General features: G+C 42.3%; 1 protein-coding gene across 4 annotated transcripts in view; it reads right to left on the bottom strand.

Moving 5' to 3' along the window:
* Positions 1–23,211, bottom strand: part of ADAMTS16 (ADAM metallopeptidase with thrombospondin type 1 motif 16) — a 111,801-nt gene that overhangs the window by 25,981 nt on the left and 62,609 nt on the right. For all 4 annotated transcript variants that reach the window (XM_084783689.1, XM_084783690.1, XM_084783691.1 and 1 more), the window contains exons 12-18: positions 21,998–22,146; positions 20,907–21,079; positions 19,044–19,174; positions 17,553–17,676; positions 16,759–17,003; positions 13,089–13,227; positions 1,190–1,316 (exon numbers count right to left, since the gene is read on the bottom strand). In XM_084783689.1, the coding sequence (XP_084639815.1) occupies positions 1,190–1,316; positions 13,089–13,227; positions 16,759–17,003; positions 17,553–17,676; positions 19,044–19,174; positions 20,907–21,079; positions 21,998–22,146 (1,088 nt within the window). The remainder of the gene's footprint in view (positions 1–1,189; positions 1,317–13,088; positions 13,228–16,758; positions 17,004–17,552; positions 17,677–19,043; positions 19,175–20,906; positions 21,080–21,997; positions 22,147–23,211) is intronic.

Below are 23,211 nucleotides of genomic sequence, written 5' to 3'. Positions count from 1 at the left end.
GCCCAGAGATCTTTCTGTCTGACTGAGTTCAGCCCATAAGACATGAAGATCAGAGGTGGCGCATAGCTGTCTTTTACCAGTCTGCTGGGCTCCATCGGCAAGTTGTAAAACCGGACCCAGTCAAGAGCATTGTGCCCAGTTTCCATGGTCTCCAAGGCCATCTTTTCACTCTAGGACACACCCTAGGGGGACATCAAAGGGCCCTTGGTGACATCGAGGAAGCATGGCTGAGGTGGGGTTGGTGGCCTAGAAAGATGGTAGGTCCTCATCGTCTCTGGGGATGTTTCTTTGGAAAGGATATCATTTTCCAGAGAAGGGCCTAACTTTGACAGAGGCGACTCCAAGCTTTTTAAATGTTATATGTGTCTCTATTGCTATGTTGAGAGAACCTGGTCACACTTGGGGCTCCAAAGAGAGCAGAGAGCCAGCATCTCCACTTTCCTGTCCTCAGTTATCTTGGAGACACAGAGATAGTCATGTGTGTTAGCAGAGTGTTTCTTTCCACCAGGGATCCATTTGGCATGCTCTGTGGATCTTTATATAAAGATATTTTTGGATTGCCTTTGTTAAGTGTCTGAGCTCCCTTTGCTCTTTGAAGGGGTTCATTGAAGATCTTCATCTTAAGTGATTTTCACCATCTATTGTGACCTGTCTCCCATAAAGACAAAAGACACCGAAGCCTCTGTATCAGGTCTTACACGACCAGCAGCTCTTGTCTCTCTGAAAACTACACCTACTCCCACATCTCATAGAACAAAGAGGCGCAGCACTGAGGGCAGGAAAGAGATGACAGACAACCCAGCTCAATTGTGCACATGATTGCGACAGTAAGTTCCAAATGTCTTACAAGCCGGACAGGCCTCAGGGGTGGCTCTTCCACTACCTCCCTTCACTAAGTACAGAGCAAATGGTAGTGACCGAAGCCACAGGCTTTGGGAGAATCCATCACCGTCACCATAGCATATGCTTGTTCATACATGTACACGCTCATAAAACAACAGGACATTATTGGAAGAACCCCCTCTAATAGGGGAAAGAACGTCCGGGTTATTTCTTACCCAAAAGACTTTTTTCCTGGTTTCCCATTCAGGCAGCCCTCCTTCCATTTGCCTCTTTGCTGCAGTGAACCAGGAACTGGCAAGTCTCATTTTCCAGACTTGAACGATCTGTGACCCCTGAGCCTTCCTACCTGGGAGGACATGCGGAGACCTTGCAGGGCACCAGCCCTGTGACAGGCCGAGTCTTGGGATTGCAGAAGGATGCATTCACTTGAACCCTGAGGTCTCTGTAGCATCTCTCCTTTGAGTTCATCTTGCCTGTGGAAAGGGAGGGTGTGATGAAGACTTGCAGCCATGCCAAGAGATAGAAACGCAGAGTAGCTATCAAAACACTTAAACATCATTTGGAGAGCCCGAACCATGCTTGCATGTGTTTGTGTTAATGTCCAATGTTTCAGAATTTAAATATTTCTCTCTCTATTCAACATCTTTAAATTCAACATGTTTGGGGCTGAAGATATAGCTGAATGGTAGGATGCTTTCCTCACAGCATGAGAACTGGGTTCAATCCCAGTTTACTGTAATAAACAATCTAACAGGTTGTTTTTTAAACAACCAATGCTGTTATTTATTTGATGAAATGAAGTCATTTTGCAAAAAATCTAATTTCTCCCAACATATTTTTAATTAATTTTTAAAAATTATGTATATGAATACTATGTTTATATCAATTCACCCCTTTTCTTTCTACTCTAATGCCCCCTCTCACTCCCTTTCAAATTCATGACCTCAGTTTCTTTAATTATATATATATGTATGTATATATGTATATATATATATCAACCTATGTAGTTGATTTAAATAAATACTAATATCAATTATGTTGGTCTCATGTTTCTGTTCATAAACTGACAAGAGGAACCAATAATAAATAAATCGGCAAGAAACAAAAGCAAAATGATGAGCAGTGTATCACCTGAGAACCCATAGCTGAATGTTGCGAGGCCATCCTCTCACAGTATGGCTCAGGGACTAGAGCAAGGGGTCGCTACTGAGGTCAGTGTGGTACTCAGCCTTCATTATGCAGCCTGTCTGAGGCTTTGTGAGTGCCCTGTAACATGTTAATGTTTCAGCTAACTACATTTCCCCACAGAACGTATACCAGCTCTCAGAAATAGCCAAACAGGAGACAGAATCAGAATGGTAGTTGCCAGGGCAGAAAGCACGGAAGACAGGGGCTTTATGTTTAATGAACACAGAGATGTGGGGGGAGGGGACCAAAATGTCCTGGTGATGCAAGGGTGATGTTGTACAGCAACGTAAATGAACTTAATCAAGCAGTACCCTCAAAAGTGGTTAAAACAGTGAATTTCATGTGTTTTATATATATGATATATCATATAATACATGCAATATATAACACATAACACATACAAGCATATATATATATATATGCTCTTAGAAGATATATACTTTGAAAGATGATAATTAAATTTTTCAACAAAAAAAGAGAAAGAATACATTAGAGTCAGTGTAAGATGAACACAAACATGTTGAACAGATGAACACTTTGTCTGAAAGGCTGATGAAGGAGTCCATGAGGACCATTGGCAGCCCCCTCTATGGGACTAAGTCCGACATGAGGACCATCGGGAGCCCCCACCATGGGACTGAGTCCAACATGAGGACCATCAGGAGCCCCCTCCACAGGACTGAGTCCGACATGAGGACCATCAGGAGCCCCCTCCACAGGACTGAGTCCGATATGAGGACCATCAGGAGCCCCCTCCACAGGACTGAGTCCAACATGAGGACCATCAGGAGCCCCCACCACGGGACTGAGTCCTACTTGTCAGCATATACCCTTCTCACGCTTATCTGTCAACCCTGGTAGGACTCAGCTTGACATCTTATCATGTCCCTCTCAACCCCAACCCTGCTTTCTGGTCATAGGTTGTCATAACTTTTCACAAGAAAATGGACCAGATAGTGTCCAGGAAGCAAAGCATTCCAGCAACTCCTAACCCTCCCTTTCACTGGAGCTGAGCGTTTTCAAAGAAATGAAAGTTTCTAAGTACACGTGAGAACCAAGTTGTCAATGCTGCTCTGTCTGGAGCAGTGAGGCTATCAGCAGAAATGTCACTTGTCTTAGGGTCAGTTTCCTCAGGAAGCTAGAGACTAGGTCCACTGCAAGCCTGTGGTCTGAGGCCCAGCCCTTACCCTGTGACACTTCTGGAGGGGTGTCCTTCACCTGTGGCCATTGCCATTTGTGAAATTATTCAGTATTGGGCTGAGTTCATTACATATAAAATTTAACTTAAGTCTATCCTCTTTGGAGTTCCCCAAGAATTTGAAACTACTTTATTTTATTGACTTCTGAGGAGGGTGGTTTATTTTAAAATTCAACTTTGATAAATACCATAAAAAGCTCTGTAAAGGAAAATAATACTTATGTGAAAATATTGAATCTTGAACACTAATCATGAAAAAGTAAGATGTCATCATTCACACTGCTTTGGGGGGGATTGAACATTGGATCTAATTGTTATCCACTTAACAACACACACACACACACACACACACACACACACACACACACACACACACACGCATTCTGGCAAGTTTGTAGCTCCATGCTCTTTTCTAGGAGTCACAGAATGTGACTGATTAGCTTCCAAGGGTCTGCCACCCCATGTGATCCAGATGGAGAAAAGCCACATGGCATGACTCTGGGGTGATATAAGCTACCTGTAAACAGAGTGTGTACAACAATACAGTCCAGATGACCAAACATCAGATCCACAGATGAACCAAGTCTGCTGTTAGAGACAGAGGGGAGTAAAAGAAGAACCTGAGACCCTCCAGTGGTCACAGAGACCCACTCAGTTGCCACATAGTGAGAGTGCTGTAACAGGTGTGGACAACACCTATGGGCCTCACACTGAGACGCACTGTGAAGGGAAAGTCCACTTAGACTGGGTGTGGGGTGAGTGAAAGGGTTGTGTGAACAGCCATGTCACAGTTTGCATACTAAAAGGCAAAGCGCTCATGATCAAGGCCTGGCCGGGTTGTGTCCTTACACGGCTCTGTTGGGCATTGGTGGCAATCATTATTCTACACGTGAATGTCCTTTCCAAAAACAGCTGGATGTACCACGCCCCTGATCTGTGGCGTCCTCTCGCAATCCAGCCTGTCCTCCTGATGTCCTCAATCAGAATGCTATCCTCCACTGCTCTGACTCTGCCCTTACCTGTTAGATGGCTTTCCACTCCTCCAAATCAGAGCAGGGCATCCCTTCTCAGAGCCCTGTAGCCTAAGTGAGCCCTGTGTTCCCTGGACAGGCTAGGCCCACCCCACATTGTCCAAAGCAGTGTGCATATTGGCTTTGGCTGAGATAGTATTGTTGGATTTCATCAGTGGGAGCCTGAGCAGAAGCCCTTGAGCGAAGGAGAGGGACGCGGCTCACATCCCTGTGCCACAGTGAACACTTGCTTGGTCGTCGCCTGCTTATATGAGTTGCTTGATTTCATATCACCAAAGGCTTCTAGAATTTTCTGTTTCGAGGATCTTGGAGAATGAGGGTGACTCAGAGATATACGGGAGACTATCTGTGGCCACTCTTTTTGTTTTATAAGTGTTAGATCACCTGTATAAAACACCTTTTTTGTTTAACTATCTAGAATGATTTCTCACTTCCTGGCTAACCTGTTGCCAATATACTTATTTAATATTGTAAGAAATGAGCCAAAATATGTAAAACCAAAATGAGAAATGTTTCAAATATGTGATAATCAAATATAATCTTCTAAATTATTCAGTTTAAACAGGTAAAGATAAAATTGAAATCCTATAGAAAAAAATGTGGTTAGTAAAAAAAAAAAAAAACTAACTTCAAAGGGGGTAAGTAAAATGATATAATTACTATCAAAATTAAAAGTATGTTAAGATATAATTATAAAAAGCATGATTCAATTATAAATTCTACTGAAAATTGAGATGTATGCAATACAAAAGTTATTTAAATTGCTTTAGAATATAAAAAAAGTTTTCAGCATGGAAATAATAAATTTTGTACATTTTCCCACATGAAAGAAAACTATAGCTGGGTAATAATGAAAAGCCCTGATGTAGAAAATACTTCTGAGTTTGGGGCTGGGAGTGTCCAACAGCACATTGAGAAGGTCTGTCCCCAGATAACAATCCGTAGCAAGAATGTAAGAATGGTTGACTATCTGTAAACACTGCAAGCATACTTCACCACAGAATGAATCAAATAAATAAACCTGAACTTAACCACAAATGTCATAAATTCATTTTTTTTAAATGAAAGCAGATGTTTATACTTTACTTAAGCCCCAAACAGTACTATGGGAAACACTAGAAATAATTTTGAGGTTATGAATAAGAAACCCTTTAATGATTACCACTAAAAGTATCTTGGGGATGTTGGTTTAGACAGTTAAGCAAAAGGCTACACACAACATGTGAACAGAAACATGGGAAGCACATGTGGTATGATTGCATGCCTAAGACATTCTGGAGAATGGCTATAAAGATGTATCTGGTAACTGGATGCTCTCGGGTGTGCGTATGTGACTTGAGTCAGTGAGGATTCAGATAGAGAAAAGTGAACCATCAGAAATTTGTGGGTAATCAGAAACAGCCAAGCCTTAATTTGCTATCTAGGACATTGATGCTCCATAATAAGATGCTATGGAATTTTTGTGATGTGCAGTCCAAGCGGAGGGTCCAGTAGGGACCATCAAAGGGGTGTGTTGGATGCAGAGACACAGGAAGAAGCTCTAAGATCCCTCCTGGGTAGGGATGATGAGTATGTGAGGACAAGCTATGGTCCTTAGGGAGGGTGTAGAGAAAGAGGTCCAGTTCATTAGCAGCTTTATATTGTGGGGCTAGGGACATCTCACAAGGCCTGAGAAGAATGCGTGGTGAGCAATTGAGTGCCATGGGATCAAGAAAGATGCTGAGAAGGTCTTCACCTCGGTGAGGTTATGACTGAAAATTCTCAGAGATGAAGCTGGCAGCAAGAAACCGTGAGGAGGTCTGCAAGATGAACAGAGGGCCCTGGTTGAGCACAGGAGTAGGATTTGCATGGAAAGAGTCATAAAAGGCAAAACAGAAGGAATGGGAAGAAGAAAGGAGTTCATCTTAAGATCAAGCTTAGGGCCAAGAATAACAGAAGATAACATTGCTAGAGAAGGATTATTATGGTGGGAGGGACCTGGACAAAGGCCTTCCGCCTGTGGAGTTACACTTGCAGGGGGAGAGTCACGCTCCTAGGACAAGGAGCAAGAAAGACTTGAGGCTGGTGGGAACTGGTCGCACATCCTTCCCTGTGCAGGGCAAAAGCTGTCCATCATATGTAAAGATGCTGCAGGTGGCAGGCGAGTGCAATAGGGAGCAAGCTGCAGCTAGCTGTTTTCCATGAGGGTCTCCCCCTGTTTGCATTGTTGTGCTGTTAAAATGTTGACTTCATTTGAGGGACACTTAGGCTGTTTCCATGTTCTGGCTATTATGAATAAGGCTGCTATGAACTCCTGGAGGGGGAGACCTGGTGGCACTCAGAGGAAGGACAGCAGGTTACCAAGAAGAGACTTGATACCCTATGAACATATACAGGGGGAGGTAATCCCCCTCAGGAACAGTCATAGGGGAGGGGAATAAAGGGAAAATGGGAGGGAGGGAAGAATGGGAGGATACAAGGGATGGGATAACCATTGAGATGTAACAAGAATAAATTAATAAAGGAGAAAAAATAAAAAAATGTTGACTTCAGCCTATAAATATCAGCAGGACTGGGAATTTTGTTAGGAGAAATTATTTTCCTATACAAGATTCCTATGATTAAGGTCATATGTGTGAGTGGGGCTGATCACGGCTGCTGGTCCCCAGTTGCAAGTCTACAGAGCATCTTCCAAAGTGCTGCTATGGCTTCCTTCTCAGTGCCCCTGGGAAGAGCTGTTCTGATGGTCATTCTTAGTTTCTGCACTCAGGGAACTCATTGCTTTTCTTCTTTCTTTCTTTCTTTCTTTCTTTCTTTCTTTCTTTCTTTCTTTCTTTCCCTTTTTAAAAAAATCAGTTTCTTTCAGGGTAATAGTTTCTTTGTGATGGCTCCTAAACACTAGAGATGACAGAGACATCTGAATGTATATGAAGTGTCCTGGGGAGACAGCATGCATGGAGTGAAGTCTCACTACAGGATCACAATGGAGAGTGTCCCAGCTTCGCCAGGGGCTGCTGTCTTCTTTGCTAAATAATTTCAACACGTACATCTTGCCCCTCCTGGAAGTGCACTCTCTTCCTGCTGCCACTAAGCAGGGACAGCTTGAGGACTGTGGACAGGCAGAAGAGGGCAGAAGCTCAACACGTCATACAGTCTGCTGGCCTATGGGCTATGAAGCCTTTCTAGCTCCCCATGTATCTGCTCTAGGCTCTCTTCTGCTATAAGAGTTCAGCATCAGACAGTCCACATCATGAAGTACTGGCTAGGGACTGCGAGGAGAGCCACATAGTAAGATCTTAAGGACAGTGTCTTCCTAGACCTAGTAAATGATTAGGTTCTCACCTTTGCAGCTATACTCCTGCATCTCAGGCCATCAGAGTCCAGGATGAGGATCCTCCAGGGATATCTGCTCACCTTTGCACTGGTGCTGAAAACATCACTAGCATCCCTCCTCCCTGTGAGTTTCTGTGCTTCCAGTGTATCCTATTCCATGCTGTCCATCCTCAGGAGCTCCTCATGCGTGTAACCCCCACAGAAGGACCCTTACAGCAGCTTAGTATAATCTCTTCACAATGGTCCCTCCCCAACCACTATAGTGGAATTAATTTCCTACTCTGTTCATTGCATTAACATGAGGCCTTGGGAACTTAAATTAAATTCTTGCATGAGTTTGGGGGAATAAATCCATAATGAGGAGATGTGTAGACAGCATTGACATAGACACTGACGGTCCACCTTCTTGGGTTCCAAATGTACAAACATGAAGTCTTACATGTATGAGCACACATCCTGCTAGGAGTTAGAGAAGAGTTGGCCAGTGTCCCACCAGGATAAAGCCAGTGTCCTGGGCCCAGGACCCAGAGCAGAACTTGACCCCAGTACCGTGATGGAGAAGCTGTGGGAGGAAGGATGGCTGCTCCTTGGTAGGGGGGACACTATGTTTCACCTCCACCTCTAAGGATACTTGAAAAAAACCTGTGTGGGATGGATCTAAGTTCGGGTCTGCTGAAGAAACTGTCTTCCCTCCGCAGAACTCACACCACTTTTCTTTATTTTTCACTTATTTTCCTGTAGGAGGTAGGAAGATAGAATTGAGGACAGGAACTCATTTTGAGTTTGTCAGTGTCTTGGCCAAGGAAACAGATATTTGTAGTGGATGAGCTCAGAAGTGACTGAAATCCAGAATAACTTCCAGGTAATCTCTGTCACCTCCTGAAGTTCAAAAGAGGGAAGTTACCCTGAGCTTCTAAACACTACAGCACACAAAGCAAAGGTGAGAGGGTGTAATTAGAATCAGGTCACATCCAGAAGCTGTGGAGGCAATTACAGCAGTAAAACTCCAGAACACAGCCGATCTCCAGGCACTGTCTCTGTAATACTGTTCTGTAGGACACATGCTTGTGATGTCACACTGGGCTCTCTGAGCTGCAGCCTTGAGGTCTCTGTGAGCTCTCATGAGTCATTGCATAGAACAGGGTTACAATATTCTGTCATCGCACGTGGACACTGGGAAAATCACCCTCCATGCTGGGTATATTTTTGTGGTTCAAACATGTATAAAATCAGGGCTACAGGGATGGATCATTGGTTAACAGTGTATACTGCTCTTGCTGAGGATCTGAGTTCGTATTCAGCACCCATGTTAAATAGCTCACAATCATTGCTATTCACCCCAAAAAGGCATCAATGTAACTGCATATCTTCAGGATACAACTCTCTCTTTTGGCTTCCTCAGGTACCATGCACACGCACACACACGCGCACACACACACACACACACACACACACACACACACACACACACATTCTCTTAAAAATCTTTTTAATAGTTATGATTAAAGGCATCGTTTTCATAGACTCAGAGCCCAACACTGGGCCTCATATATTTAAGAAACAGTGGGTTCATAGAAACACCCACTTTCTTCATGGAGATGTCCTAGTATATTGCACTGCTATTAGCTACTCACTAAAAAGTCACTAATCTGTTTTTACGAAAATCAAGGAGCATGTTGAGATTTCAGCCCAGGCAGAAGGGGAACTAATCCATAGTCTCTTGGGTCTTTTGCATGTACTTGGGTAGCTTTAAGAAGTTTTGTTCTCAGATCTTAATTTCAGCATTTGCTGAGGGACGAAATTTTTGAATAAGTGAATGAATGATTTGAAGCAATAAGGGCAAGGTTGCTAATGACTTCTCTTCAATTGTACAAAGCTAATTCCTAAAGTAATTAAAGCATAAGCCCCAGAAATATTATAGAGGAAGAGAGTGTTAAGGAAACACACACAAGGTTTATAACGTCAGAGTTAAAGCTGCTGGGGAAACTTGAGTCAGGAATTAGGTGAATGTTTTCATCTTAAAGAAAAGCCTCTCCCTCAGAAATGCCCACTGCATATCAGAGAGCTTGGACCGCTGCCGTGAGCCTGGTTTTGTAAGCATTTCAACATGGACCGGCACTTACAGGTAGTTGATGGAGACGCATGAGCCCAACTGAATCATAGAAGAGACATTTGAAAATTACATTTTATAAAAATTTGCAGAAAAGCTGATGACTTTGTGAGGTTAGCATCAGACAAGTGAGCTCAGCAACAGATTTAAGTCTCCATGACAGGAACAGACACCATGAGATCAGCTGGCCACAAGACTCCTGGCTCCTACCGTCACATCTCAGGGGCTGGACGAGTGTTGGTTCAGGGCCTCATAGAGCAGGAAAAGTGAACTAAAGTATGACTATGTCATAAATAAAGAACATCCATGAAGGAGTAAACAAAGTAGCCAGAAAGAAAGGTGAAGGCAGTGGCTGCTCATGGCCACCAGGACATCATTTGTCAGGACCATTACAGAAGATAAAATGGCTGTTGGTAAACCCAGAAGGAGAATCCCTCCTCCTGATGCCAGGTGGCACTTACTGAACCAAGAGATGAAGCTATTTCCAAGTGTTCGCTCACAGTTCACCACTACCTATATGTAGATAGCTACGAAGATGATGCTTGGATGTTAAAAACCCAGCATATTGAAAAGTCTATACAAGCCATGATCTTGAAAGGATAAAGTTCATGAATATAAAAATTTCCTCCAGGCAATGAACTGTGCAGAGCCATTGAGGAAGGAGGACACCATTCAACAGCTACTCTCAGACTCAGGAGTTTATCGTTCTTGAAGAGCTGGGGATACGAAAACGACAATGATGTTGGTTTCTCGTGCTCTAATCCTGATTGCATATCAGGCAAATAGACTATGTTCAAGCAACATCTATCAGCAATCTTATCTGGCTTTCACGATTTAGAAAGTTCCAACAGCATGGATGTATTAAACAATTTTACAGACTTAGGGTAAGTAAAGATTCCATTCTGAAGGCTATATGGTATCACACTACATCCTTGGTCATAGGACTTAGAGAAACCAACCCAGAACTGGGCTGGAAGTTGTCTCCTGGTTGGATGGTTCTCAGAGTTCTAGAAGCTTCTCTGTAGGATACTTGGAGTGGGACTGTCATCAACAGTCTTACTCAGAATGGACCCCATGTACAGAAATGCTGAGCAACCAGGAAAGAAGAACTAGTATAATAGTGGCAGTTCAGTGTTGGAAGTAACCAATCACTTTTTAATTAGATTTCTCTGACTTAGAAGAGCCACGGTTACTGGTGTGAGACTGTGCCTCTCAAACACTCATGATGGAAGATGGGATGACTCATAGGCCTATAGTTAATGTTTGACGAGAGAGGGAGGCCCTTTTCCTTAGTACTGTATTTATTGGTAAGGGGCTTGTGTCCTGTAAATAACCCCAATGACATTCACTGAGTTACATAAAATGACATGAATTTATAAGAGGAGGCTTCTTAGGGGAGACGAAAGGGATTGGCTAGCGTGAAAGGCCCAAAATAGGGGACAATGTGTGAGACTATGATAGAAATACATTAGATGCATGCAAAAAGATGTATGCAACTGGATTTCATTGACTTTTGAAATTCTGAAGGTTCAGAATGGAGAGGCAATACATTTTACTAAACTATTTCATCAGGATGACCCACTCAGAATTAATGGATGATTAAGTGTGGGAGAGTAAACATCCTAGCTTTAAAATAAATTACTTTAATTAACAATTAGTAAATAAGTATGGGGATTGTCCATTTCTGCTTCCAACATAGATTTAATAAAGGAAGTGCGAATATGAGAATTAATACTTAATGGGCACCAGCTCCATCACCTGCTGGTGAAGCATACATTTATTAACGTGTTGACAAAATATTAGAAAAGGAAGATGGTGGAAGAATGCATTGTGTTTGCTGGATACAAGCCTCTTGTGGACCAGGAATGTACATCAACTCTCTAAAGTGTATCCTGGGCCAGTGAGATAGGTCATAGAGTAAAGACACTTGCTGTCAGGCCTAAAGACTCACATTTTCTCTCCGAGACCTACATGGTGGAAAGAGAGAACTGACTTCAATAAATTGTCTTCTGATCTCCACATGTATACCACGATGACATGTATACATGAATACCATCACTGCACATAATCACACATAAGTAAATATAACTTTTAAAAAGTTATATTCCCATTCCACTCTGTTGGAGTGGGAAACACGTGCAGATGGTACTCAGTGGATGAGTTCAAGCTAAGTTACTTGGTAGGTGATCTTGTGTCATTTCCCAAACTACTGGTTGCTATAGAAAGATGCAGCAATAACAAGATCTCTGAGATGCTGAGGATGACTGGCATTTATCGCCACAGAATCCTCAATGTTACAGATATGAAGGCAGTTCAGTGTTTCCATCTGATTCCAGATTCTTTCTCTGAACCCCAGTTGGTGTTTGCTTCAAGATACTGTATCTGAGACCATGGTAAGTATACATAAATGGCAATGATATGGGACTTTAATCTTGACTGTCATGTGCATAGGGTGCTTCTGGGAGATGCTGAAAGGGAAAGAGTTGAAACAGATGGAGAGAAAGACAGAGACTGTTTGATGGTTAGTTTTAATTGTCTAGTTGGCTGGCCCGGGTAGAGTCTCATTAAAGGCTTTTCTATGTTGGGTTGGCCTGTGGGAATGTCAGGGGAGGCTGTCTGAATTAAGTTAACTAATACCTTGAATGTCATTGTGGGTGACGCCATTCCCTAGGCATGCATGGTCTCGGACTATGTAAGAAAGGAGAGCAGAAGCAAACTCTCAGATCATGACTGTGGATATAATGTGACCAGACACTCCCAGCTCCAGCAGTGATGGACCAGAACCTGGAGCTGTGCTCTAAAGCAAGCCTCCTTTCCCCTGAGGCACCGTTTGCTGTCGTCTTTTGTCACAGTGATAGAAGCAAAACAGGAACAGGCTGTGATTTTGCATCAACCCAACCAGAGGTGTCTCTAGTATAATCTGTGCTGTGGGCTGAGATTTTTAAATGGTGTCCATTCCTCATCATGTGCACATGGCCAGAGGCTAAATGTGCCTTCAGAACACTCAATCTAAGAGTCAAACACAAACCTACTTTCAGAAGCCCACGGAACTTTACTTGAACTACAAAGAAAATCCAAACAAGTTTTTTAAAAAGGAAGTAATTTCTTGGATCTCACTCTCTTAAACTTCTGTGATATTAAGATAGTGAATCTATTATCTATCATATTTTTTCTGCCATGATGCATTTTATCATGATCATTGCAATTTTTTATAACATTTCATGACATTCTTGGTGGATTTGAGTATATGGGTTGATGACAAATTATTTTATAGTTGATTTCATGAACGAGATTAAAAATCTTGCTCTCTACCACTACACTGTCCCTGTATTGTTCTGTTTCTCATCACCTGTGGCTTGATGTTATTCAGTATCTACCCTCAGGGGCAGCATGGGAAGTGACCTACCCCCTCCACAGGACACAGAGCACTCAGAGTGCACGATGGCCCATGAGTAGCTGGGCTGGGCAGCTAGCGTCTTCTCAGCACCTGACCTTGGCAAGGAGAATTCCCAGGCCACACCAGGATTCCTGCCCTGAAATAAAAGCTGCGAAAGAAGAAAGAGAAAACACACAGTGAATTACAGTAAAATTATGACTACCTGATAACCAGTTTGCTTTAAACTATAAAATGTAACACCTTACAAAACTAATTATGATGATAAGACACTCTCTATTTTCTAAAATGTCCATCAGATACATGCAACACAATTTTTCTTCTAAAAACCAGAAATAACACATACACAAATTAGTGAGTAAAGAAACACAATAAAATGTATGGAGAGCTAAAGGCTTTGCAATACAAGTGCCAACTGAAGCAAGAAATGGCCACAGGCAGCCATCACAGAGGATAGTTAAAGGAGCTTTAGACATAGACAAGGAAGAAAGATAGAACCCATCACAAACATACAGGGAAGAATAGCACTATAACAGGGGATAACAGAGAAGGAAAACACTACAATGTCCCACACAGTAGGTCATCAAAAGCCTAATATGAATAAAGAAGAAAGAAAAGGAAAAAATGAACCCCCGAAAAATTATAGGACTCAATAAATCCCTCTCAACAGTAAATCTTTAGCTGTCCAGTTGAAAGATGCAGAGCAGCTGGTTGAAGCAATCAGTGAGAACCAGCTGCTGCTTCTAAGAAACATGTGCTGCTGGCAAAGATGCTGGCAAAGATGCACTCAAGTGAAGCTGTGGGAGTGAAGCCAGAAATAAGCAGGGACAGCCATTTTCTCTGATAAACTAGCACCAAGCCAAGGTTAGAAGAGATACAAAATGTCACTACATATTAATGAAGAAAACAGTAAATCATGATGGTATAGGGACCATATATACACGGGCATCAAACACTCCCAAGCCCAACTTCATACAACAAGCATAAACAGACATAGAGCACTGACTGGTCCAGCCACAGTCACAGTGGGTGACCTCAACACCACATTTTCCACAAGTGTGGAAACATTGACAAATAGAACATTCAGACCAAAAGGAGCAATGATGAAAATTCAGGTGTATACATGCATAGATCATAGGGACTTAACAGATACCTACAGAACATATCATCCAAGAGACAGAATAAATCAGCAGCCAATGGAAATTATCATAAGACTATTGAGAAATCAATAGTTTTTCTCCAAATAGTGAGCATGTCAAGAAAGAAGTCAAGAAAATAGTTTCATTTATAATACCTTTAAAAGAATTCCTGGGAATAAAGTTAAATAGGTGGCTGACAGACCTAAATGCTGACAACTTTAGACTGTCTTATAAAAAAAAAAAGTAAAAGAAAGTTAGAATGTATGAAGACCTACCTGATAGTTCAGCAGAATTGATACTGTGAGAAAGGCTAAAGCATCCTGTATGGCCAATGCAATCCACACAGAAAGCGCAATACTGAGGGCCTTACAATGCCTAGTTTCAGCTTATACTACAGAGCCACACTAACAAGAACAGCCTAGTACTGGTCAAAACTGACATAGTGACCAATAAAATAAGATAAAGAATGAAATAAACTCTTTCAGATAGAGTGTCCTGACTTTCAACCAAGTTTCAAAAACATACACTGGCAAGAAGACAGTGCCTTCCATGTTGGTAGGGCAACTGCATCTCCATGTGCAGAACCATTAAACTAGACTAGCAGCTCTCATCTTATAAAAATATGTATCAATACAGAGTGGATCAATGGCTTTAACTCTAAGATCAGGTTCTCAGAAATTGCTAGAGGAAAGCATAAACTATATTTATGATATAGTTGTAGGGAAACACTTCAAAAAAAAGTCTCCACAGGTCAAGAAATAGCAAAGGCTGGTGGATAGAATTACACAATATTTTTTTAAAAAAACATATCAGCTAAAATAAAAACAAAACAAAATAGGACAAAACAAACAATAATTATTATTGTTATTATTATTATTTTAGATGTTTGTTCTGTAATGAGAGAGAAAGATTGGGTACTGAATTGGGTGGGTGGGGAGGTGGGAAGATCTTGGAGGAGTTGAGGGAGGGAAAAACCATAATCAGAATATATTGTAGGAAAAAATCAATAAAAAAGAATAGTACAGCAAAAGAAAACTATCAAAGTGAGGAGACAAAGGGAAGCTATGGGAGTGAAGCCAGAAACAAGCACCAGATTAATTCCTAATATGTATAAAGAAGAACTTAAAAAAAAAAACTAATTACACAAACTCAGACAATCCAATCAATAGATAAGCAAATGAACTGAACAATGACCAAAACCAAAATATACAGGTGACCAACAAAATGTTAGAAGTGTCCAGCATCTGTAGCCTTCAAGGAAATGCAAGTTGAAACTTGGAGAAGTTTCAGAATGGCTACGATCAAGAAGACACATGGCAGTTGACTATTAGTAACTGTCGAGGCTGTGGAGAAAGAGGAGCCCTGATAGACTCCTGTTGGGAAGGGGAGCAATGCAGATACTGTAGACAGCAGTGTGAAGTTCCTTCAAAGAATGAACACTAGGACAACACACGCCCCAGCACTCCTCAGTGTATACAAAAGGATTCTAAGTCAGTAGACCGCTGAGATGCGTGCACACCCATGACTATTGTAGGATGCCCATAGTGACCAAGATATAAATCAGCCTAGGTGTCCATCCACAGGCGAGTGGCTAAGTATTATGGGGTGCATATACTCAACTAGGCTTTATTTAGCCATAAAGAAAAATGAACTCATGCTATTCAGGGAAAAATGGATGGGACTGGAGGTCACAATAAAAGCAAATAGGCCCATCTCAGGAAGGTAAATATTCATGCTTTATCTCCTATCTGGGATGTATATATACATGCACACACATATATCACATGAAAATAGGCAAGGGATGATATAGTGACCAAATAAATATAATAAGATGGAAGAGGCAAATCAAGACACAGGAATTAGTAGAAAGACAAAATCCCACTTTTATATGTGATTTCTACCTATTATCTATCTGTCTATCATCTATCATCTACCTATATCTATCTATCTATCTATCTATCTATCTATCTATCTATCTATCTATCTATCTATCATTACAATCTTACCTATATATAAAAATCTGTATTTCATCTATGTAACTATCATCTTTATAGCTGTGATCTATTATCTTTATATTAATTATCTATCTACCCATCTATATCTTCCTATTTGTCTATCATCTTTCTCTTTCTCTCCATCCGTGACCTTAAATCAGAAGGGGGACTGTGTGGCTTGAGTATAGCATGAGGGGAGGAGAGACGAGAGAGGGCGATGAAGGAGTGAATACAAAGCACAAGGACACACGTGCCCAGAAATGTCATAACAAAACCTATAAATTTGTGTGCTAGCTAAAATATTAATTAAAACGAAACAGCTATCACCCATAAAATCTACTGATAAAGATTCGGGTAAACACATATGCAATGCTCATAAGCCAAGCAAGGGAAGGCAATAGCAACAAGTCTACTGCCCCCTTGAGCCTGTTGGATGGATTGCTCCTGTTTCTGATATCTACAATTCTGCATCCACCAAGACCGCAACAGTAAGCCTACAAAAGCTCTCGTTCACCAGATATAGTCCCAGAACCAACAGCTGGTTTCTACCTCCACAATCAGCGTCTCGTTGGTTGGTCCAGTGGAGGTTAAGCTCTCAGGCTCCTTGTAGGACCGTCTGTAGTTGAAGGTGGTACCTGAAAACTTGTATCGTCCAGGCCAGTCCACACTCCAGTGTCCGTTCAAGTAATATCTCTTGAGAGAATTGCGCACAGAGATGTAGGAGGTGGATGTATTTGTTTCGTAGATGCGGATGCTCCGAGCTCCAGAAGGAATGGTTACCACATGGTAGTACTCTGGAAGAGGAGTGCGCTGTTTACTTTCAGTTAGCCTCTCCATAGCTGGACGTGCACGTCCATGCTTACAACGGGCAGATCTGCTGCGAGCTCTGCTATAGACAGTTGTAGGTGTCCTTTCCCTTCAGTTGGGGGAGGGGCCTTGCGATCTGCACTCTTCCTGTGGACTGCTTTCATTCAAAGAGCCTTTTATCCATTTCCAGACAGAACCAGAAGCTCCGGACCAACAGCTCCTGCAACCTTTTTATACAGTTCCTCAAGTTCTGACAACCTCCAACCATAAATCTATTTTTATTATTACTTCATAACTATGATTTTCCTATTGTTATGAATCATCATGTAAATGCCTGTGTTTTCCAATGCTCATAGGTAACCCCTGTGAAAGGGTCATTAGACCCCCAGACTAACAATCGATGTTCCAGAAGCAAAGGAAAAGCCACTGTGAAATACTTCAGCCCTCTAAGCACCCGCTGTTGGTTCTCTTATCACCTCCCAACAAAAGCTCTGACTTCTTCCTTGCTCAGATGTACACAGCTCAGAGGTACTCACGGTTGGTATGGTGGTGCTTACTGTAAAGCCCCCTTTGCATCGTGCAGTCTGTGTTATTCCCCTTGCACACCCCACAGGAGTCCTCAACTGCGTCTGATCCAAGGACATTGTCACAGCCAACCTTCTGGAGGCGCCACAAGGTCATGTATCATTCATGAAAGAAAAGACAATACAAGCAACAACATCACCAACCTCATGACAAATACTTCCTCCCACTCCAGATGAACAAATTTTCAACATGGGATAGTTAACAAATAAGTGTTGGATACGCAGGATGTGCACAGCATGGGTGGTCGTGATTTCCTTTTCTTTTCCTGTGATGTGCTTCCTGCCTGCTGTAGTATTCCTCCTGAGTTCTAGCTTGAGCCCCAAGTTAGAGATCTTGACTATGTTTGGGCGAACTTTAGATCAATACTGACTTGGGAAGATGGCTGTCAGTGTGTTCACACAAGGCTCTGCTAAGCTGGGCTTATAACCAGAAGCTACCGACACTGCAAAGAATGTCTCCCCATCAGTGGCTTATAGAGGATGGAGCTACGCAAAGCCGTAGAATGTAAGGAGCTTAAAACTGCTTCCATGATGCTTGCTGATTTTATATTTCTGATCAAGGTATGTGAAAGAATAAGATCCAATCAGAAACAAAGCAATTGTGGTCTCTTGTTGGAAATCCTCAGGGCCAGATGTATTTTATAATGCTTTTGTGTGGAAATATAGGAAGGTCAAGTGCATGAAGTCTGCTGTCATGTATGGGCCCTCCGCTGGGCTTGAGGCCATCCTCTGTAGATGACTCATTAATATTTATACTGTAAATCTCTACATGAGGAAGAGAGGAAGGGAGGAAGAAAGCCCGAGAAAAGTTATACATGAGTGCAGGGAAAATTTGCCACCAAACAAATTTGTTTCCCAAATTTCACATAGGTTTTTGGATCAGTTTTCCAGACTTGGGTGAGTTGTTTGGCTCCTCCTGCCCTGCTGCATCTGAGGTCTGCACTACCCCTCATGTGGAGATCATTATAATAGCTGAAAAGTGACCCCACAGGCTGTCCATAGCACTGCCCTGTTGTTCCCAATCACAATTTCTAATCTACATGGCAGTGGTCACCCCAGATGAGTTCTTTTTCATGTCTTCATCCACTTGGCACCCCCAAGAGAGCTCAGCCACCTTGAGTACCCCACTATCTTCCTGAAGCTGTCATGATCTGCTCTCAGCATCCTTGTGCCAACGCACCCTATCAGATGGAGCTCAGGTATGGATGCTCCCGCCTCCTAGGTACCCACAGATGCTCCAGACCCCTTGCTCATGCTCTGTACACACCTCCATCACAAAGCAGTGACATCACCATGAGCTCTTCTGGCTTCCTCCCCCTGGGCTGGGACTTGGAGGGAAAGGGCTTCTCTCATATGTCTGGTTTTTCCTAGCCCTTACAGGATACCTGGCACAAGGCAGACTGTCTGGAGACATTTGTTGAATGAATAAGCAATCGTTATTACCTCACATATCCCATCTATACAAACATTACGGCTATCCTCCGAGCATGGAGTCCCATCTTTCACTTTATTTGACAAAGAAAAGAAGAAATCAAATCCTTCTGCGATACAGTAGAGTTTGCATAAGTCCTGATCTTAAAAAGAAATACACACACAAACACAAATAAGAAAGACACTTAAGCTCGGTTATTTTTGTTCTGAGGTTCAGATAGACTTTTCTAAGTCCCGCATAATAACATCTCAAAGACATTTTGGTTTCATCTGTAAGACAGAGCCTCACCATGTAACCTTGGCTGAACTGGAATGTCGTAGTAAGATTAGGCTGACCTTGAACTCCTAGAGATCTACCTGCCCCTGCCTCCCAAGTGCAGGATTAAATGTATGTGCCACCATTCTGGACCTTGCAAAAAATGTTTAATGTTCGTCTTTGGTAAAACCCTTCAAATTATCATCATTGCTGTTGTTGTTGTTGTTGTTGTTGTTGTTGTTGTTGTTAATGCTCAACTGTTACTGTTTTTCTGGTGTCCCTCGCCTAACATTCCTTATATATAGTTGTTGGTGCTCAGTAGGCATTCAGTAAGCATTTGTTGAGTGGACAAAAACATTTATAACCTACTATATAAAGACTGTGTCACAGGCATGTAAAATCATCAGCAGTGTTTCCTAACACTATGCAAATTCTCATGAATAAGGCATAATAAATATTAAACTTTGTCTTTAATTTGGTATAATAAATGTTAAATGAAAATTCCAAGGTACAATGTGTTCTATAGGAATACTGGGGCACAAGGACCCCAGGGAGTAGAACTCCTTCACGCTTTCAGGCCTCACAGTTCATATCGCCAACTGAAGCTTCTGTAGGGACCTTCTGTCTTCTCTCTGGGTAAAACTGGGACAGTTGACTGTGGAAAGCCTCACTGACTTGGGAGTTTCCTCAGGGAACTTGCTCACAGGTTCTTAAGCTCTAATTCAAGATGGGAGAATTAGCTGAGGGTTAAAAAAAATAAAATTTGCATGTGCAAATATGATGATTTGCCACAGACTAGCAAAGTCTGGGTAGCACACACATCTCACTATGACACCACAGGTCAGTCCCGTATCTCATATCCCATAGACTGGTTTTCTTCTGGCCCAGTGCTATGTTTATTGTGGGCTTTAGTTTTACAATATATGCATAAGAACTACACAAAATCTGTTTTCTATGAGAGTGCTTGCAATGCCCTACAGAGGGTTTAGTAATTTCAGAAACCCACCTCTATGAGCATATGTGCTGAAACGGTGGGAAATTGTCCAGACAGAATTCTCAGTTTCAAATAACGAGATAATCATATGTCCATTAAATACTCTGAATCGTGTCTCTTGAACTACCAACAGTTTTATAATTTTAGTTACTACATCATAACATCAGGCTTACTTCTCTCCCACTGGTAAGTATAAATCTAACTCACTCCATGAATAAATTTTTTATTGTGTAGTAATAGATTAAGACTTTATCGCTATAGCATACCTGAAAAAGTATTCATTTTCTGCAAAGCATACTACAATTTTCTTTTAGCTTTTAATATTTGAGTATGTGGTAGGTGATATATTTATGGTACTACTAGCAACAACTACTATCATTATTAATTTTTAATAATTACATTCAAAACATCTATCCTGTGGACTTCTGATTATATGTCAAGTGTAGGTAAGAGGCCATGACAGTGGGGCAGGTCAGAGCAAACTAGTCCCCCAAAAGAAGCATGTTATAAAGGATTCCTAGGTCTACCATATCTGCCAATATGAACATGACAGTACTAGATATTTGATGTATTAAAAACGTGTAACAAGGTGTGGGCACCCTATAAAGTGAGAGTGAATACTTACCTTCCACCTGGGTGTAAGGCTTCCACTTGTAGAGCCACCCTCGGAAACGCTTGCTGTTGTACTCGGCACACTGGGTGGCACGGAAGTCCATACTGTCCAGAGGGCATTTCTGACTGTTGCAAAGCTTCAGAGTGCGTGTGGAGCCCTGGCAGAACTTCCCTCCGTGAGATGGTCTGGAATGCACATTGCAGTCAGAAATCAGCTCTTCCTGGACATTATTTTCACTGGGGTGGCCCCCTTAGAGTGGGTAGTGAAGGGAGGCATCTTCCTGAGTCCATCCTGAGTGCTATGGTCCTGATGCTGGAGGACAAGGTGGAGTTCAAGATTCAGGCATGGGTGCACTTGTCCTCCAGCATCCTCTGGAGTAGGCAGGAAAGCAAGCTTCTCTTCCCATCCTACACAGGGGGCTGGGGCATTGCTGCTGAGAAAGAGGGTGGCCTTCCAAGATGCCCCAGTTAGAGAAAGACACTGAGGCAGGAAACCTTCATTGCATTTGTTCTACTGCCAGATTCACTGCAACAAGGCCAGGACATTAGGTCTGTGGGTCAAGTCTGAGCATCACTGACACCCCATGAACCTAAAAGGGCGCACTAAGAGGACAGTGGGGCAAATGTTGATTTGGGCCAACAGAGTAACATGATTTATTTATGAAACAAAAGCAAGAAAAGAGCCCCTTACTTCCTCAGGTGGGTAATGGTCTTTCTAAGTCTAATCCCCACAATTACACTGCCTGTTGTAAAAGTGAATATATTTGGTGGAAAAAGCAATACCTTTTTTGCATAAAAGAATTGTTTTTATCAGAGTCATTCAGACTTCATTTCCTTAAAAAGAATAAATTAGTCCAATGAATCTCATCTTACCATTTCAAGCCATAGAGATAAAAGCCAGTCCTGCTGGCTCAGTTATATTTTGCTGGGAGTCAGGAAGTGGTAAGCATCATAAACCACATGAAAGAGAGAGGATTGCTTAGGGAACAGGGCAAATTCCCTTCCTAGTGTTCTCTCCAGTGTTGTGTCAGGCATGGTGTTGGTATTAGCAAGCTCAGTTGCTGTGGGAAGGCTCATTCCGAAGGGAGCAGGTCGTGTACATACCTGGGATTGGTACAGAGACGGTCTCTGTGAGATACTCCTCCCCCACAGGTCCTGGAGCAGGGGGACCAGGGGGACCAATCTGACCAATGGCCATGGGTGGGTTTGGGGCCTTCATCACCGTACTTCACACACTGTCCTCCCCGACACCACTAAACATTTTAAACATAAATTAAAAGTGAGTTTCATGAGTCCCGCATAGTGAGTTCATTTCATTACATTTGTAACACGGGGGCAGGGGTGTGGATCTTGTAAAATATGCAAACGTTAGATTCTCTATACTCAATGGCATCTACTAAAGACACAATTAGTGTTTAGTGTTTCTTTTTTTAAATTTATCTTTCCAACCCAGCATCACCTGAGGAGTCCATGAGACATGAAATGCATGCATTGATCACTGCAGAACCCTGAGCTCCCAGAGCAGGCTGACATAACTGAAACACGTACATGAACATCTGGTCTGATTGCTCATCTCGAAAGCCACGACCTCTGACTTCTAAAAACAAAGTTCTTTTCTCAGATTGCATTTTGAAGACAGTATCTAGTGGATGCGCCCAGCTGGGGGAGGCCTGGGACTCAGCGCCTTGTCATTTATGGTAAGCACCTGGATTTTACTTCAAAACACCTGGGCTCAGGGAGGCCAGCTTGTCCATTTAGGGCAGGTTAGATGTCACCCAGCTTTCTGCAGAGATGAGGCAATTGCTCAGGAATTCTGCCTCCTCACATGAGGTTCAGAGGCACTACCTGCTTTTCTTCTGTAAAAGAATCATTCGCTGAGCTCAGTTCCCACTGAACTCTCTGACATAGACAATGCACTTTTTAATCCTGTATTCTGCGACTCTCTGTAGTATTGTATTATGAAATTGAGTTCAAGAAATACAGTGATCTAGGATATCTATTGAGAGGAGGGAAAATAAATGCCTTCCCTGGTTGCTGTCTGCATTAAATAAACGGAGCCTGGTTTATCGACAGTATGTCCAGGCAATGCGACTGTCTCTAGGATTTGAGTCAACAGCTTTGTCCTGAGAGAAAGAAATGCTACTTGTGAAAAAGGGAAATGACACCATTTCAATGGCCTATTACTGGTGCATGGGGTAAGACACGTCTGATCAACTACTGACATTCGAGCACTGTTGACCCATGGGAATTGTTTCAGTAAATAGTGAGGAACTAGCAGGGTCCATGTAAGATGAAGCAAGAAATTGAGAGATGGGGAC

The sequence above is a fragment of the Acomys minous genome, assembly GCF_964271855.1.
Source record: "Acomys minous genome assembly, chromosome: 5".
Taxonomy (NCBI): Eukaryota; Metazoa; Chordata; class Mammalia; order Rodentia; family Muridae; genus Acomys; species Acomys minous.
This window is presented reverse-complemented; position numbering and strand designations above follow the sequence as displayed.